We start from the raw sequence: 16,041 nt of genomic DNA on the forward strand, positions 1-16,041 counted from the left end.
CAACTAATGTTTTTAGATTCACATGAAGACAAACATTGAAATCAAACTATCAAATGACTTAACTTCTGACCCTGACCCCTTTTATCAGCCCATTGTTTTGAGCTCAGGACCAACTTTCTTGGATTATTTCTAGGCCTAGGAATTAAAGAAGATATCAGCCTCAAACAGCACTATATAGAATAACTATTCCATGATCACAATGTATGGTGCTAAATATTATTTATAAATAATAATCATATCCAACTGCCCTTGTCATTTTATTATGTAAAAGAAATTTTCTTGATTCTCTTCAAATTTTACAATAGCTACATTGTATCTACATCTACAATTAGACAAATCTCTCATTTACTCTCCTGGCCTCGATGAAAGAGCTAAGCAATCACCATGGGAATTGTAGTTGTTAAAATTTTTCTCTCAAAATTCTTAAAACCCTTTCTTGCCTTGAAGTAATTATTAGCTATCTCTAACAGACTTAGTAGGCAGCAGGGGGACGGAGGTGGCTTCTCTTAGTCAACAACATTTACCGAAGGTGTTGTGATGCCAGGGATGGTGCTAAGTGCTGGGACAGGACTAGATCCTTGTCACCATCGAGTCCACACTCCAGAAGAGAATACAGACAAAATATAATTGCTAGGACGATGAACATTATAAAAATCACAGGAGCTGTGGGGAATGTCTAAGAGAAGAACATAACCAAGTCTGAGGTGGTTCGGAAAGCCCCCTGAAGAAGTAATGTAGGGGGGGAGATGAGTAGGAGTCAGCCAGGCAACATGATCAGGATAGGAAGACATGTCCTGGTGAAGGGAGAGATGAAAAGAGGTCCAGAGAAAAGGGAATGAGAGAATAAGAGAATAATTCTCTATAAAAGAAGAAGAGGGCTGGGGGAAGATGACGCTGAGGGACTGGCAGATGCTGGATCATGAAAGGCTTCTTAAACTATGTTCAATTAAGTGTTCGTATTTCATACTGAAATATGAAGGGCCACTGAAGGGCTTTAAATAAAAAGTGTCATCATTCAATTTACTCTTTTGAAGGGTCACTCATGCTGCCTGCTGGAGAATGGATGGAGGGGCAAGATTGGAAGCAGAAAGAGTCAGGAGGTGACCATTGCCCAGGCAAGCGATAGAGGTGAATGGAGAAAACAAGTGAACCTACGCACCTGGTCTTTTCTGCACGATGCAATTTTTTGGGACCCTTGCATTCAGTCCTCCATTCATTCAAACATTTGTTATTGTCTGGTGTGTAACGGACACCATGACTACAAGGATGAACAAGATAAGACATACTCCTTATTCTCAGGGAACTTATAGGTTGGAAAGGATATTGACAAGTAACCAAAAAATTAAACATAGAATGGTAATGGAGGAGGAGTCACGTACTATGGGGCCGCACAGAAGCCGCCCACCTAATCCACACAGGAAAATCAAGGAGGGCTCTGCAGCTAAGGCATCTTCTCAGCTGAATTGTAAAGGATGAGGAAGAGTTAGGCCAAAGTAAGAATGAGAGGGAACATCGTATGCAAGGCCCAGCAGTAAAAGAAAATTCCTGCCCAGTTCAGGAATCCGAAATATTTCAAATGTAAGGAGTATAGAGCAGGGGATATAAGAGAATAGTGAAGGTTGGAGGGAGCACCCTCATAAGCCCAATAGCTTCCCTTCTTCAGAAGAGCAGGATGAAACAGCAGAGGATGTCCCTTTTAGACAATTTCCCTGACAGCACTGGGAAGAATGGGCTGGAAGGAGGCCAGATCAGACCCAGAACACCCACGTGAACGTGCTGTGTTCACGTTTTCTCCCTCTGCCTAGAATGCTGGTCTCTTAGGCAAACAGCGTCATCTTTCCAGGCTTAGTCAAGCCTTCCCCAACTCTAACAGGAGGAAGAGTTCATTAACATCCTTTCTTCCAAGTTCACACGAACATACTGCCAGTAGCACTCAATGCTGCAACTATTTACTAATCTGTTTTTAGTTCTCCTCTCTTGATGATAAGCTTCTTGAAGGAAGGGAACAGAGTCTTGTACATCTCCGTCAGAACCGGAATTTTGTCTGATGTATTCACTGCTATATCCCCAGTGCCTAGAACACTGCTTGATACATACTGGGCACTCAATATCTGCTCAATCAAAAAAGGAAGAAAAGAATGTGACCTTTTAATGAGAGCTCCAATTTTCCTCTGAGTTCAGTAATAATAATTTGGTTAAGTAAAATAAGGTCCAAATTAGTTTACATTAATCCCCAAAGAGAATCAGGGCCTACGTTAATTAAAATGCCACACTTGAACATTTCAACAAGGATCAAAGGGATTTATAGTGGTAGCTGTGCTACTTTAAATGCTAACCTCCGATTTTTTCCACTACAGCTTTGTGCTTCCTTTCTAAATGCTGAAGATGCCTACAGCATTTCTCCAGTTTTCTTTTCAGATCTTGACATTCCTGCTTTGTCTTTTCAAGTTCTTGGAAGCAGTGTCCACAGTATGAATCTTTAATTTCAAGGATCTTTTTTTTATCTGCAAAAATTAAATGATAGCAAACTTTTATATCAATTTAGACTAAGAACTACCAAAAAGAAAGAAAGGAAGGAAGGAAGAGAGGAAGGAAACCAGATGATGTGACTAAAGGCTACAGTGTAACTTAAAAGAGAAGGATGCTTGAGAGAGAGAAACTTGGGTTTAAGTCCTCTTTCCATTATTTATCGGCTGTGTGACTCAGAGTGTATTAACCTCTCTGAAACTTAGTTTTTTAATACGTAAAATTGAATAATACCATCTATTTTAAAAATTGCTATGAAACATAATGCTCAGATCTTAGTATTGAATATCATTTCCCACTTTAAGAAAACAAGGATCTTCAAGAAATGGCTGACTCCAGTGTTAAGACGTGGTATATACAAGATGAGACTAGAATATTTTGCTATGCCAGAAAGTAACTAATTACTCAAAATTACAGGCATATCACAAGGACATAGGAGCCAGTTTGAAGGGACTCCACTAGCTGAATCTGGGACAATTTGAACACTAATTAAATATAGTAGTGAATTATAAAGTATTGGAAAAAAATAGAAATCCATGAGTCATAACAATAATCCTACTGATAATGAGATGGATGGATGGATAGGCGGGTAAGCTGGTAGGTAGGTGGGTACGTAGACGGACAGATAGATAAACACATAAATAAACAGATAGACAAATAAATAACTACACAGACGAACTAGAGGGGAGGATTCTTGATTATAAGAACATGCCAAGTGCCAAGTGGTAAAAGTGGAGGGAGGTCTGAAGATGGAAAAATTATACTTTTGCAACCACCATAGTAAAGACTGGATCAGACAAGCATCGTCAATGATTGATAAACACAGGGAAAATTTTAATGAGGAGAAGGATATGTTCATGGTCTTAAAGGTGTCTCCCCGCAGATTGCTTATTAGTTTCAAAGGGGGAAAAACCCAGCAATTATACAGGGAAGAAACTGGACAACGCTTTGACCAGGTGCTCAAACAAACCTCTCCAACAATAGACAAATGGACATTGTACACCTCCAGATGTGATAACACGCCACCTATGCGGTGTTCCAGCAAAGAAAACACAACCTGAGTCTAATCATGAAGAAACAAACTCAAAATGAGCACAGTTCTAGGAAAAGCTGAGGGAAAGGCAGTGTTGGGAGAGCAGACAATACATCTCTCAAAAACGTCAGTGCCATAAACGGCAAAGAGAGGCTGTGGAAATATCCTAGATTAAAGGAGAGCAAAGAGAGGAGGTGGCCCAGTGGTGTAGCGGTTAAGTTTGCGTGCTCTGCATTGGCAGTCTGGGGTTCGCAGGTTCGGATCCTGGGCACAGACCTATGCACCACTCATCAGCCATGCTGTGGCAGCGACCCACATACAAAATAGAGGAAGATGGGCACAGATGTTAGCACAGGGCGAATCTTCCTCACAAAAAAAAAAAAAGGAGAGCAAAGAGACATAACAAGTAAACGTAATACCTGACCCCAGACAGATTCCTTTTCTGCAGAGGAAAAAAATGCTATAAAAGACATTATTGGGTCAATTGAAAAAAATGAGAATACAAACAGTAGATTGATACAATATTTTCATCTAATGTGCAATTTGCTGTACTAAGGTTATACAAGAAAAATTCCTATTTTTGGGAAATGCACACTGAAGTACTTAGGGGTAAAAGGGCATAATGTATATAACATCCTCAAATGGTTCAGGAAAAATTGAAATGTTCACATATACATACACAGAGAAGAGCACAAAATAAGGTAAAATGTTATCAATAGGTATAGGCAGGTAAAGGGTATATAAGTGTTCTTTGCAACTTTTTTATTTTTGCAACTTTTCTGTAAGTTTGAAATTATCTCCAAATGAAAAAAGATTTAAAACTGTCAGGAGGTATAAATGTATAAAAATTGTTTGGCACAGTACCTGGCATAGAACAAGTACACAATAAATAATAGCTATTGCTACTAGTAATATATAGAATTTATAAAATTTAAATACTATATAAAAATGATACAAAAAGTAAATTATTACTATTAATATAATTGATATAATTAAGTAGGAATATAAACTGGCACAGGCTCAGAGGCCAGTATCTAAAATGTTGATGTAAAATCATTGGTCCAGCAAAATTATTCTTAGCTTTCTCCTGACTTTTTAGTTTCATTTAAATGGCAGCATTTACGTTCATGAGCATCAAAGGATTAATGAAGCATCACTTGGTACCATACACGGCATTTGTATTTTTCATTTAAGATACTGTTGTAAAACTGGAAACCAGGCAAATGCCCACTGACAAGAGAATAGATAAATTATAGTATATTCATATGATGGAATACTATACTGCAATGAAAAAGGAATGAATTAGAGTTATATGCATTAATACAGACAAATCTTAAAAGTTTGATATTAAGTATAAAAATGCAAGTTACAAAGACTATAATGAGTATTAAACCATTTTTATAATGTTAGAAGACAAAATAAAGCACCAGCTTTTTCAGGATATATATATTTGGTCAAAACATAAGAAAAACAAGAGAATAATTTTTAAATAGAATATTTGTTACCTCGGATTGTGGGGAAGTAACAGGGATGGAATTGTGGTGAAACACACACAGGTCTTCAACAACATTGGTGATGTTCCACTTCTTAAGTAGAATAGTGGGTTCCTGGTTGTTAGGCTTCATTACTTACTACATGTGCATATATATATTCTTTGCATGTATCAAGTATTTCATAATTAATGCTTAAATTACTTTAAAAAATGATAAGATATTAGGAGAATACAACCAAACTGTTAACAGTGGTATTCTTTGGTGGTAGGATTGTAAAAGACTTTTATTACTTAATATATGTTTTGAATTACTTAATCCTTTCTAATGAATTTGTTAATGTGTTTGTTTTTAGGGAGAAAAGATTGAAGAAAGAAAACTAAATCCTTTTATAGTCTGATTTTTCTTAAGTCAAAACTAATTTCTTTCATATTGCTAGAACTTTCCAAAGCCAAATAATATCTAAAACTTGTTTCTACCCATTTCACAAATTAAAAAATAATTCTCAGGTTATTCCAAATATAACAAGAGACATAAAATGACACTGAAAAGTAAGAAGCAAAATACAAATTAAGGTAGTAATACCATGTACCTAATTGGCAATAAGATATTCTCAACCGGGGCCGGCCCTGTGGCTTAGCGGTTAAGTGCGTGCGCTCCACTACTGGCGGCCGGGGTTCGGATCCGGGCGCGCACCGACGCACCACTTCTCCAGCCATGCTGAGGCCACGTCCCACATACAGCAACTAGAAGGATGTGCAACTATGACATACAACTATCTACTGGGGCTTTGGGGAAAAAAAAGGAGGAGGATTGGCAATAGATTTTAGCTCAGAGCCAGTCTTCCTCAGCAAAAAAAGAGGAGGATTAGCACAGATGTTAGCTCACGGCTGATTTTCCTCACAAAAAAAAAAAAAAAAAGATATTCTCAACCATCTAGTACCTAGAAATAAGGGAAAAGGGTCTACAGATGATGAGAAAAATAACTGTCAACTGACTTCTTAGGAAAGGCAGAGGTTCTCTAGGATTCTGGTAATACTGCCTACTGAATTAGAAATGTGTGGAAACTAAGGTTACTGACTTATAACATCTGATTTGCTCTGGCAATTCTTAGTTCTTTTCCAGCTTACAATGGAGACAGCAGCTAAGAAACAGAAAGAGTGTGTGTGTGTGTATGTGCTTGTATGTGGAGAGAAGAAGCAGACTGCAAGGGGTCAATATCCTAAAAAAAGGACTGGAAGTAATACAGGATATGCCAATTCCTAGTCAGAAATCTCAGTGAATAGGCAACATAAGCCCGATATTTCTCAGTGAGCTCTGAGTACCTCAAGGGGCTGTAGTACAGTACAATCATTACTTTTCATAATGACAACTCTAAGTCATTAAGTTAAACTATTAATCCATCAGATATTCAAGAAACATAAACTACGTGCCATTCCCTCTGCCATGAGTTGGAGAGGAAGAGATAAAAACACTGCCCCTGACCTCAAGAAACTCACAAATAAATCAGAAAACACCCCACGCTCTTCAGAAAGATTTCCATTAAAAAACCGGTGAAATCAGCTTCGGTAATTTGAATGAAAAGGTCTCAGTTATTTGGCAATTCTCTTGTGTGAAACCCTTGATTTCTCAATAAAGCCAGGGAATAAAAACATGAGTGCTCTATAAAATTCTCATTATCCTTCTTATAAGAACTGCTTATGAATGGAGGGAAGACCATGAAAAGACAGAAGGAAGAGGGCCTAAAGCAACCTGTCTTCTAAATGCACAAGGAAATCCAGGCAGACGACACACAAGCAGGAGTAATATTACACATTTGTTCACTTATAAAAACTGCACACAATTGTTATTTCCTTTTATCCTCATAGCAACCCCCTGGAACTGTGATGGATGTTACAGTGGGTGTTACAAAGACCAGTAGGAATAAAATCCCATTACCAGCTTCTGCTTCTGTCTCTTGCAAGAACAAGGGCTGAGTGTGGTGTCTGGAAGTGGTTGCAGGAAGGGCTGCAGGGACTCCAGGGTCTCCTCTGCCAGTGACTCCTGTAGCAGGATCCTTAGACACCTTGGCCATATTTCTCTGAAATAGGTTATCTTCATAGTTAATGCCTAATTAAAATTGCTACACAGTTCTCTATTTAAAATGCTAATATTAAAAATATAAAAAGAAAACATTGCCTGAAAAAAATCTTGCCTAAACTACCACCAATATTTTTCTTAGGGTGTTCCATGAATACTATCATTATTAAGAACTAATCTCCTATGACCATATTTTCCAAATTACAATATTATCTGACAGAGGACTGGTGGGCCAGCTATGAGGCAGACAGAAGATATAGTTTGCACGTGCACGCGTGCACACACACACACCAATTTAACATATTTTAATGGTTTATGTGATCAAACCACAGGATAGATTATGTGAAATCAGAATTATTCTGGAAAATCCAGAACATTTTCATTCAGGGGTCAAATTCATTAGAAACTATAATACCAACTTTTTGCCGTCCATGAATTGAAAGTAACAACAGTAAAAAAAAAAAATTAATTTATATAGCATGTTATGTTTCTAAATACTTTAATATATACTGTCACTTTGTAAGGAAGGCCAGTTGAATTTCAATGTTAAAGAGAGAAACCGAGGCTCACCTAAGTTTAAACACCTTGCACAAGACCATTTCTTCACTAACATTTACTGAACACTTTCTGTGTTGTAGTCCCTGTTCCAGTAATACAGCTACTAAATTCATTAATAGTGAGACATTCTTTTAAGGCAATATTTTTAGATTTTGGACAACTACTAAATTCCAAGGGACCAGAACAGGTGATGCTGAGAAAGCTGCTTTGTTTAATTACTTAAAACACTTTACGTGTGCTTGATTCCAGAAGGCTTGATTTTGATGATGAGAAACTCATTTAACTGACTGTCAGGAAATGTACCTACAATGTTCAACAGAAGCAGAGGTCAGCAGTTACAGAGACAATGCAAACTCCAGGCCATCAAGAGGATATGAGGTTGAGGCCAAAAGAATAATAAGAGCTGAACCCTAATGTGTCCAGTTTCTACTCAAATCTGCAGAAAAGCCAAGATGACAAAAAAGGCGGGAGCAGCCACCATTTTGTCTTAGTTTTAACTTGACTTTGGTGGTCAAGAAAAGACAGAACATACCTCCTCAAATTTGTTTGACAATTTTGTTCCAATTGATATTTCTGTTTTCTTTTATCCTTTATAAACTGTTGTATTAATATCTGTCGATAAAACATTCATTTTCTTGGAAACTACATTTTTAATTCATTGCATCCACTCCATTTTAAAAATCTTTTGATCATCTAAGTTATTTTAAAATCAGGACTTTTATATATATGGATCATTTTTTGGCTATTTTAATTTTCCTGAACAGTTCTAAAAACTACAAATTTAATCAATTATAATTCATAGTTCTTCACATTTACGGCACCTATACTGCAACTTATAATCACTGCTTTATAATAATCGTTGCTTTACCTCAAGGTCCTGAGCTAAGTTTGCTCTAAAACGGCAGAAGGTCAAGTATTCTACAACAGATGCCAGATTAGGCATTTCAAAGCCACGCTTTTCTCAGGAACGGAATCTGACCCCACCCAACAGAAGCTGCAAAAGTCTAAATTCTTAGCCAAATTATGTGATTCTGTCTTCATAGACATGTGAACCACATTAAGTCATACCGATGACCTTACACTGCTTACACAATTATATGCCCTATAAAAAGACCCCAGGGTGGATTATATATTAATAGTAGGAGAAAGATGTATTTTCTTGATTTTTATAGCAAATCGAGATTGCCTTTTCAGGAAAGCAAACTTGAAAGTATATAACACGATCTTCCTATCACTTCTCATCCATAAAACTGCTATAAATAATAATTCTTATTTTAATTATCTATTTTTCCAAAAATTCTCAACAAAGTATTACAAGCAATGGGAAATGATCTTGCCCGGTTATTTTTACATTGAAAGCAACTACTAAGTAGTCACATCTGTGTGAAATCAAGAATAAAAATATCAACTGGGGTGAACTGGGATGGGGTAGACTGATCTTTCAGATCCCTTTGGCTCTAAAATTCTGTAATGTTTCAAATGCAGGATGTAGAAAGGCCAAGCTGTGTCATTCGTATCCTACCAAAATCCAAGGAATTAGACAGGCCAGGGTGTTGTGTTTTCTTTTTCAGCTAAGCAACTATAATATATGACTACTCAAGGTAATAAGCTAGTTATTCTCGAGCGTGGAACTGGAACTCAGATTTTTTTTCCTAGCTTATACAACAGGTATTAATGCCAAATACTCAATCCTGGCCTTGAAAATCTTTAATCATAGTATCTTAATGAAACTTAACTCTTACGTCTCAATTCTTCTATCAGACAAACCTTATAATATTGGCATTTTTTTCTACCTCTAATTCCAAATGTCAAAACTGGCTGATCGCAATGCCTAGAATATCATTCTGGATTTTTCATGCATACCTAATTTAATCATAAGGTAAGCAAGACTTTGGTTTTATAGATCACCCACACAAACTGAAAGCTGGCGTCAGAGAGTACTTATACAACTAAAAGAATACAACTAATTCATTCTACATGCACAGGTATAGTACACCAACAACACTGGGCTTCAGAGTTTTGTGTGTGTGAGCCATACCTCTATTTGCTTGTTTCTACATCAATATTCTTTGTACTTGGTTGGCATCTTTTGCCTACATGAGATATAAATTCCTTGAGGGCAAGAAATAGACTTCCAAACTCTTTAGATGCTCTTAAGAAACCGTAGTTTAATATGATGCATATTTCTTGAAGCAATTATGCTTAAGTGATTATGCCCAAAAAATGAAAATAGGAATGAGAGTTACTCTGTTTCTGAAATCTCAGGCCCTTACAAAGAATAGCATATATTTTTTAGGAAAAAGATGTCTAGAGGTTAAAAGTTCTGCCTCATATTTTTGGCACCATGAAAAAGTAAAGTTTTTTTGGCAAAAAAAAATGCAATCCTTTGGATTTGCTACAAAAAGTTTTTTAAACCACTGGTAAAAATACAATCTTACATCTATTAAACTGTAAAATGAAGAAGAAAGGCAAAAATGCCATATGCAACTTCTACAATCATCCTTGGTGTTTAATAATAGCTCTATTTCACTTATCAGGAACATACCTTTTCCCATTCTGAGTTGGCATTTTCTATAAGTAGGGAGAGAATATCTTGAAATGCTTTCTGTATGCAGGCCTTCACTTTCTCAAAATATTGCACAGACACCCATTTTGAAGAACAAGTCGACAGCACTTCCAAGAGTTGCTTGTTCTCTGACCCACTGACATGCTCCTTATGGGTATCCTTTAAGAGAAATTCAAGTACAGTTAGGATGTCCTCCTCATACTGAGCGATTTCCAGTTGGATCCGCCTGGCTTCCTGCATAGTCCACTCTCTACGAGTCTGGTCTAGACATGTTTGTAGTTCTGTCTCCTTCTGAAGAAGGAGCTCAGTTTTTTGTTTCACAAAGTCTTCTTTAGCTGCCGCAAGCACCTCATTAATTTTATTTCGATGATCATCTAAAAATTGCCGGTAATCTTGCTCATTTTGTTCTTGAATTCTGTGGATTTCTTCTTGCTTTTCTTTGTTCCACTCACTCCGGGCCTTAGCCAACTCAGCCCTGACAACCACAGGGACTTCCTCGTTCTTTAACTCCAGCTCTCTCTGAAGAGAGTGAATCTTCTCTTCCAATTCCTTTCCAGGGATTACATTTTTCTTCATATTTTCAAGCTCGCTTTTCCATTTCTCTTTAGCTTCAGAAATGGCGAACAATATCTAAAAGACGTAACAATGTACATTTAAAACTCTTCATGATTCTCCTCATTAATAAAAAAATTAAACTAAAGTAACTATTTGGGTTAACCTCTGAACTTAATAAGAGATTTAAAATCAAAATTAAGGGGAAAAAGTAAATTTAGATAAGACATTGTTCCTAAAATATACTTACCTTGTACTTAAGGATCTTTTCCTTCATTTTAAATCACCTAATATTTTATATCTTATGTTATTTAAAAAATAAAACATCAGTTTCTTGATGGAGAACTAGAAATTTAAAATGACCAAAAGTATATATATATAATTATCCCAAACTAATTTTAGAAAATAATCTATATTAGTTTTTTAAATACACATGCAGTCTCAAATTTTATCTAAGCCCCCAACAAATGAAGTATCTTTTACATGAAGCAAAAGCAGCCTCATAAGGAAATTTTACTATTACTTAGGAATATAACACATAGCTGCATTATAACTCACTGACAAACATAATTGTATTTTAATGTAATTTTAGAGGTTAGAACAGTTCATTAAATGACAATACTAAACAGAAAAAGTCATTTTTAAAATTAATCTAATTTCTTTTATAAGAGAATAACAAGACTAGTAGATCATAGAAAATAATAGTACATAACCAAAAAGTAACAGGGAATCAAAAAACCTGGGTTCTAGCTCTAATCCTGCCTCTGATTGAAGAGCCAGCCCAGCACACCGCCTAACAGAACAGGCTCTGGAGACCAACTGCTGGAACTAACTGTGGGATCACAGAGCCATTCCTCAACTTCCTTGAGCCTTAGTTTCCTCATCTATAAAATGGGGATAATTACAATGCCCAACTGATAGAGTTTTTTAGGATTAAACGACAAAAGGAGATAATCCATTTAAAGCACTTAGTGTAGAGCCTGATGGATAAGGACTCAATAAATGTTATGTGGTCATTGTTACTTTTGGCCGCATGGCCTTAGAAGGGTCACTTCATCTCCTTTACACTTAGTGTCTTCATCTATATAATGAGGAGAACGGATAATGACCTTGAGTCCCTTTTAATTCTAATATTCCCTGACTGAATTCAAAGAAGTCACAAGGATACAAGTGTTAAAAGAAGAATAGGGCACCTCCAGAGGCTTGGCCTAGAGAGTGGTGACCGCGATTAATCAATATGGTATGTAAGCTCTCGATGTTGAGATCGGGGATCTGCTTCCTAAATTTTTACCCATTATATAATTACAGCAAACATCTTCAACTACATAGATTCTTAAACACATGTAATATACTTTTATTCAACAATACGTGTTCCTGAATAGTTGCATATAAATCAAAGATTTTGAATTGTATTTAAAGTTTACTAAAGGAACCCACTATTTAGGATGAGCTTTACAAAGGAATTCACAGCAAAATTCTTTTGCTACCAGCAGAATAATTCAGTAGTGACGTGAGACATGTTTAAAGAGTGTTTTTAGGGAAAACAGGTCACGTTACAATGGATGCCTGGAAATCATTACTAGGTGACTTGGGTGGAGGTGGTAGGTCCCATGGAATTTGGATGATCCACCCAACCTCACCAAAAGTGTGTATCCTCTCACGTGAAGTTTCACAAGGCGAATTTGACAGCATTAATCGACTCAGTGATTCCCAACATTGCTACACATTAGATTCACCTGAGGAGCTTTTAAAAAGTTTGATGCCCAGGCCACATCCGGTACCAATTAAAACATAAAGCCTGGGAGTGGGAGCCAGGTAACAGTATTTTTTAAAGATCCTCAAGTTTTTCCAATGTGCAGCAAAGTTGAAGAACCACTGAAGCAACTTGACTACTTCTGGACTCTGGAAACTGGCTTTAAATTTCCACAGATCTTGATGGATCACTCTAATCTTACAAGAACTCTCCAGTCAATGCTATGAAACGGGCCCTTGCCCACCTCCTTCAGTTTGGAGGAAGGATTTGCAACATGTTAACATTATGTTTTGTGGCTGAATAATTATCTAGAGTAGTGCCACTCACACCCAAGTGTGGTTCAAAGACCAGCAATATCACATCACTGGAAGCCTGTTAGAAATGCAAATTCTCAGGACTCACTCCAAATCCATCAAATCAGAATCTCTAGGAACAAAGCCCAGCAATCTGCTTTAACAAACACTCCAGGTGATTCTCACGCCTGCCAACATTTGAGAAGCAACAGACTGTGCTTTCTAGGTTTCTGCGTTCACATACATACAGGCCTTCTGTGTTCTTAAGGAAAGATCTCTTGCCTATTTTATTTTCTATATTCTACCCAACTTTATTCTTCTTCTTGACGTCTGAGCTCTGAGACACATGCACACCGTCATATTGTCTCCTCTCTCTCTCCCACTTAAATTTCCTTTTGAAATATTTCAACATACTAAAAAATACAGAGAACAGTGTAATGAACACCCATGTACTACCACATAACTTAAGAAAAATATTAAAATAGATTTTTTATTAATGCTGAAGTATTGCCTTAAATAATTTGTGGAATAAGATTATGAATACAACATATAAATCATTTACAATGTCTGTTACATATGTTATTTTCCAAAACAGTTTTGACATCGGGAGAGTAGTATATTCCTGACACTGCAATCTATTATATTTGTGTATTACAATTAAGAAGAGAGGATTTATACGTATGGCATAAAATAGCACCTTAAGTTTGCTATTTGGTCTTCTCATGAAGACTGTCTCTTCATATCATTGGTGTACTTATCCATAGATTCTTGTTTTTCTTATAAATTTGTATTGTTTTTCTTATCATACATTAGAATTAATGTGCCTTATGTTTGATCCATTTATTTTCCTTATTTTTATTATCCCCTCACTTTTTGTTTTTTTATTACAAAAAAACTGTTTTAAATGTTTGCACATACTTTATCCTATTATTTTATCTATCTTTGCTACTGTGTCTGTTGTCTCAAAATTGAATTATTATTATGATACAGACCTGAAATATTCAATTTCTTTTTAATTTTTTTTACACTTTCATTTAAAAATGTTTAACCTCTTAATGAACCTAGAGTTTATTGTGATGCATGGAGTGGGTAAAGCTAATTTTTCCAAAGTGCTATCTGCCTATCATCAGACTATTTATTATGGAATAATTCCTCATTCCCTTAATTTGAAACATTTATTAAGCTTTTATTCATAGTTGGGCCTATCTCTGAAGTCTGTGTAGTACTAAATAAAAAAGAATTCTATTTTTGTGACTCAACTCTCTCTGAAATGTTGCTTTCCAACATATTCTATTATGTGTTAGGGCTGGACTACTATTTCTTTTCCAGAACATCTGAAATATTTCTAGTCTTTCCAGTTTTCCAAATAAATTTTAGAATTATTGTGTCAAATTTCAAAACTATGTTCAGTTTATTGGTATTTTGATTAGCATGGGTTTAAACTAATAAATTAAGTTGGGAGAATACAAACAGTTATAAAATCTGATGTTTCCAGTCGAGAAACATGACATCTCTGGAAAGGAGAGTTGGCTATTTACCAAGGAGAATATGTATAAGACTACTGACACAGCACAGAAAACAAACTTTAAGCATGTGAATGGATACTGTCTAATAATAAACAGATAAAGTTTTCTCAATTTCTCCCAAAGATAGGGCAAGATAGAATGGGATTTAGTTTCACAGTTAAGGTTATCTTTCTGATTATAAGAGTTTCAAGACCCTAAAGTATATTCTCTCTCCCTCAACATCCTGACAATGATGAGAACAGATACGACTAGCCAGGGCCTGAGCTAACACTTAAATGCATTATCGTATTTAATCCTTCCACATCACCGTGAGTGGGTACAAATTCCTGGGACTGAGATGAGAGAAGAGGTCAGGAGAGAGGCCCTCCTGAAGCTTCTTTCCAAGAGAGCTCTTACCCGTTTGGCCACAGAGATCTCTTGTTGTTCTTCCCACTTCTTCTGTTCTGCTCTTACATGCGCTTTATACTCTGCAAGCTCAGGCATTTCTTCCAGCCATCGGTGACGAGCGTTTTGCACAGCTGTTTCTACCTGCAGGATATTGCAAGGTAAAGTGAGGTATGAAATTTCAGAAAGACCCCATTTGCAAACAGCAACTATGATTTCATGTGTATTTTGCTTTGTATTACACAACGTTAGTTTACAGTGACTTCAAGTACCCTACTTTATCCCAAATAGGAGATTCTAATCCTTCTGTTCTAAACTTCCCATACTGTCCCAGGCAAATGCCACAGCAGGAAGTGGTAATCTATAAATGTTTGATGTCCAGTACTATTATTAGAAAGCTTTATACAAAGTACCAATTGCCATTTCCAACAAACTCCTATTTATCGTGTGGAAAAAGGAGCAGTCATGCATGAAGGCTGCTTGGTGTCAGCTGCTGTCCAGTCAGTACATCCACCACCTCCTCAGACCTCAGGCCCCACATACAAACACATGCACACATGCACGCATGCACCAATATAGGTGACAGCCTTACACTGAGCAAATTTTCCTGCTGTCAAGAATGAGTTTGTGACTAAAGAATGAGGGTGATACATCAATTTGGCAAAAATGTAAGACCTGATGAATTATGAGGGTCACCCGGTTGTAAATCTGTTACAGGTTACCACAAGATTGTTTATTAAGTCATCTTTCCTCATTTCCTTGTTTTGACATACACACAGATAGACATGTACAAATATCCATATACACACACAAAACCAGAGCTGATATAAGGGGCTGAATTTCTCACTAAAATGCTACATACATTTACAGGTAAATTCCAGGGAGTTAAAAATATAGGGAAAAGATAAAGGCTCCAATAGAAATTTACGTTCCTTAAAGAGTTATTATGAATATTTCCTTTCTACTATATCATGCTATTTTTCTTCACAAGATCTATACTTGTATAAATACCAAAGCAGCACTCTTAAACCTGTCTCTTTGTCTATAGAAAATTTTCTTAACTCTGTTCAAACATTATAGTAAACATTTCAGAAAATTATTTTTTTAACTGATTGAAGATGTCCTTGATACAATTACATATATTTACCTGTTTTCATACTTTAAGGATTCCCTGTAAAAATCATGTAGACTAAACTAACAAAAAGGTAGAATTTCAAGTGTTTATCAAAAAGCTGAGTACATCTTTAAAAACTTTGATTCAGTTATTATCTTAAGACTCTA

The 16,041-nt window shown here is 36.3% G+C and overlaps 1 protein-coding gene across 5 annotated transcripts in view; it reads right to left on the reverse strand.

Annotated features, from left to right (window-relative positions):
* CEP152 (centrosomal protein 152) overlaps nt 1-16,041 on the reverse strand; it is an 86,023-nt gene that overhangs the window by 8,053 nt on the left and 61,929 nt on the right. For 3 of the 5 annotated variants that reach the window (XM_058541529.1, XM_058541526.1, XM_058541527.1), the window contains exons 19-22: nt 14,773-14,904; nt 10,232-10,882; nt 6,988-7,129; nt 2,337-2,504 (exon numbers count right to left, since the gene is read on the reverse strand). In XM_058541529.1, coding sequence (XP_058397512.1) covers nt 2,337-2,504; nt 6,988-7,129; nt 10,232-10,882; nt 14,773-14,904 — 1,093 coding nt within the window. The remainder of the gene's footprint in view (nt 1-2,336; nt 2,505-6,987; nt 7,130-10,231; nt 10,883-14,772; nt 14,905-16,041) is intronic. The other 2 variants (XM_058541531.1, XM_058541530.1) reach the window with 1 other exon arrangement.

The sequence above is a fragment of the Diceros bicornis genome, chromosome 5 (genome assembly GCF_020826845.1).
Source record: "Diceros bicornis minor isolate mBicDic1 chromosome 5, mDicBic1.mat.cur, whole genome shotgun sequence".
NCBI classification, from domain to species: domain Eukaryota; kingdom Metazoa; phylum Chordata; class Mammalia; order Perissodactyla; family Rhinocerotidae; genus Diceros; species Diceros bicornis.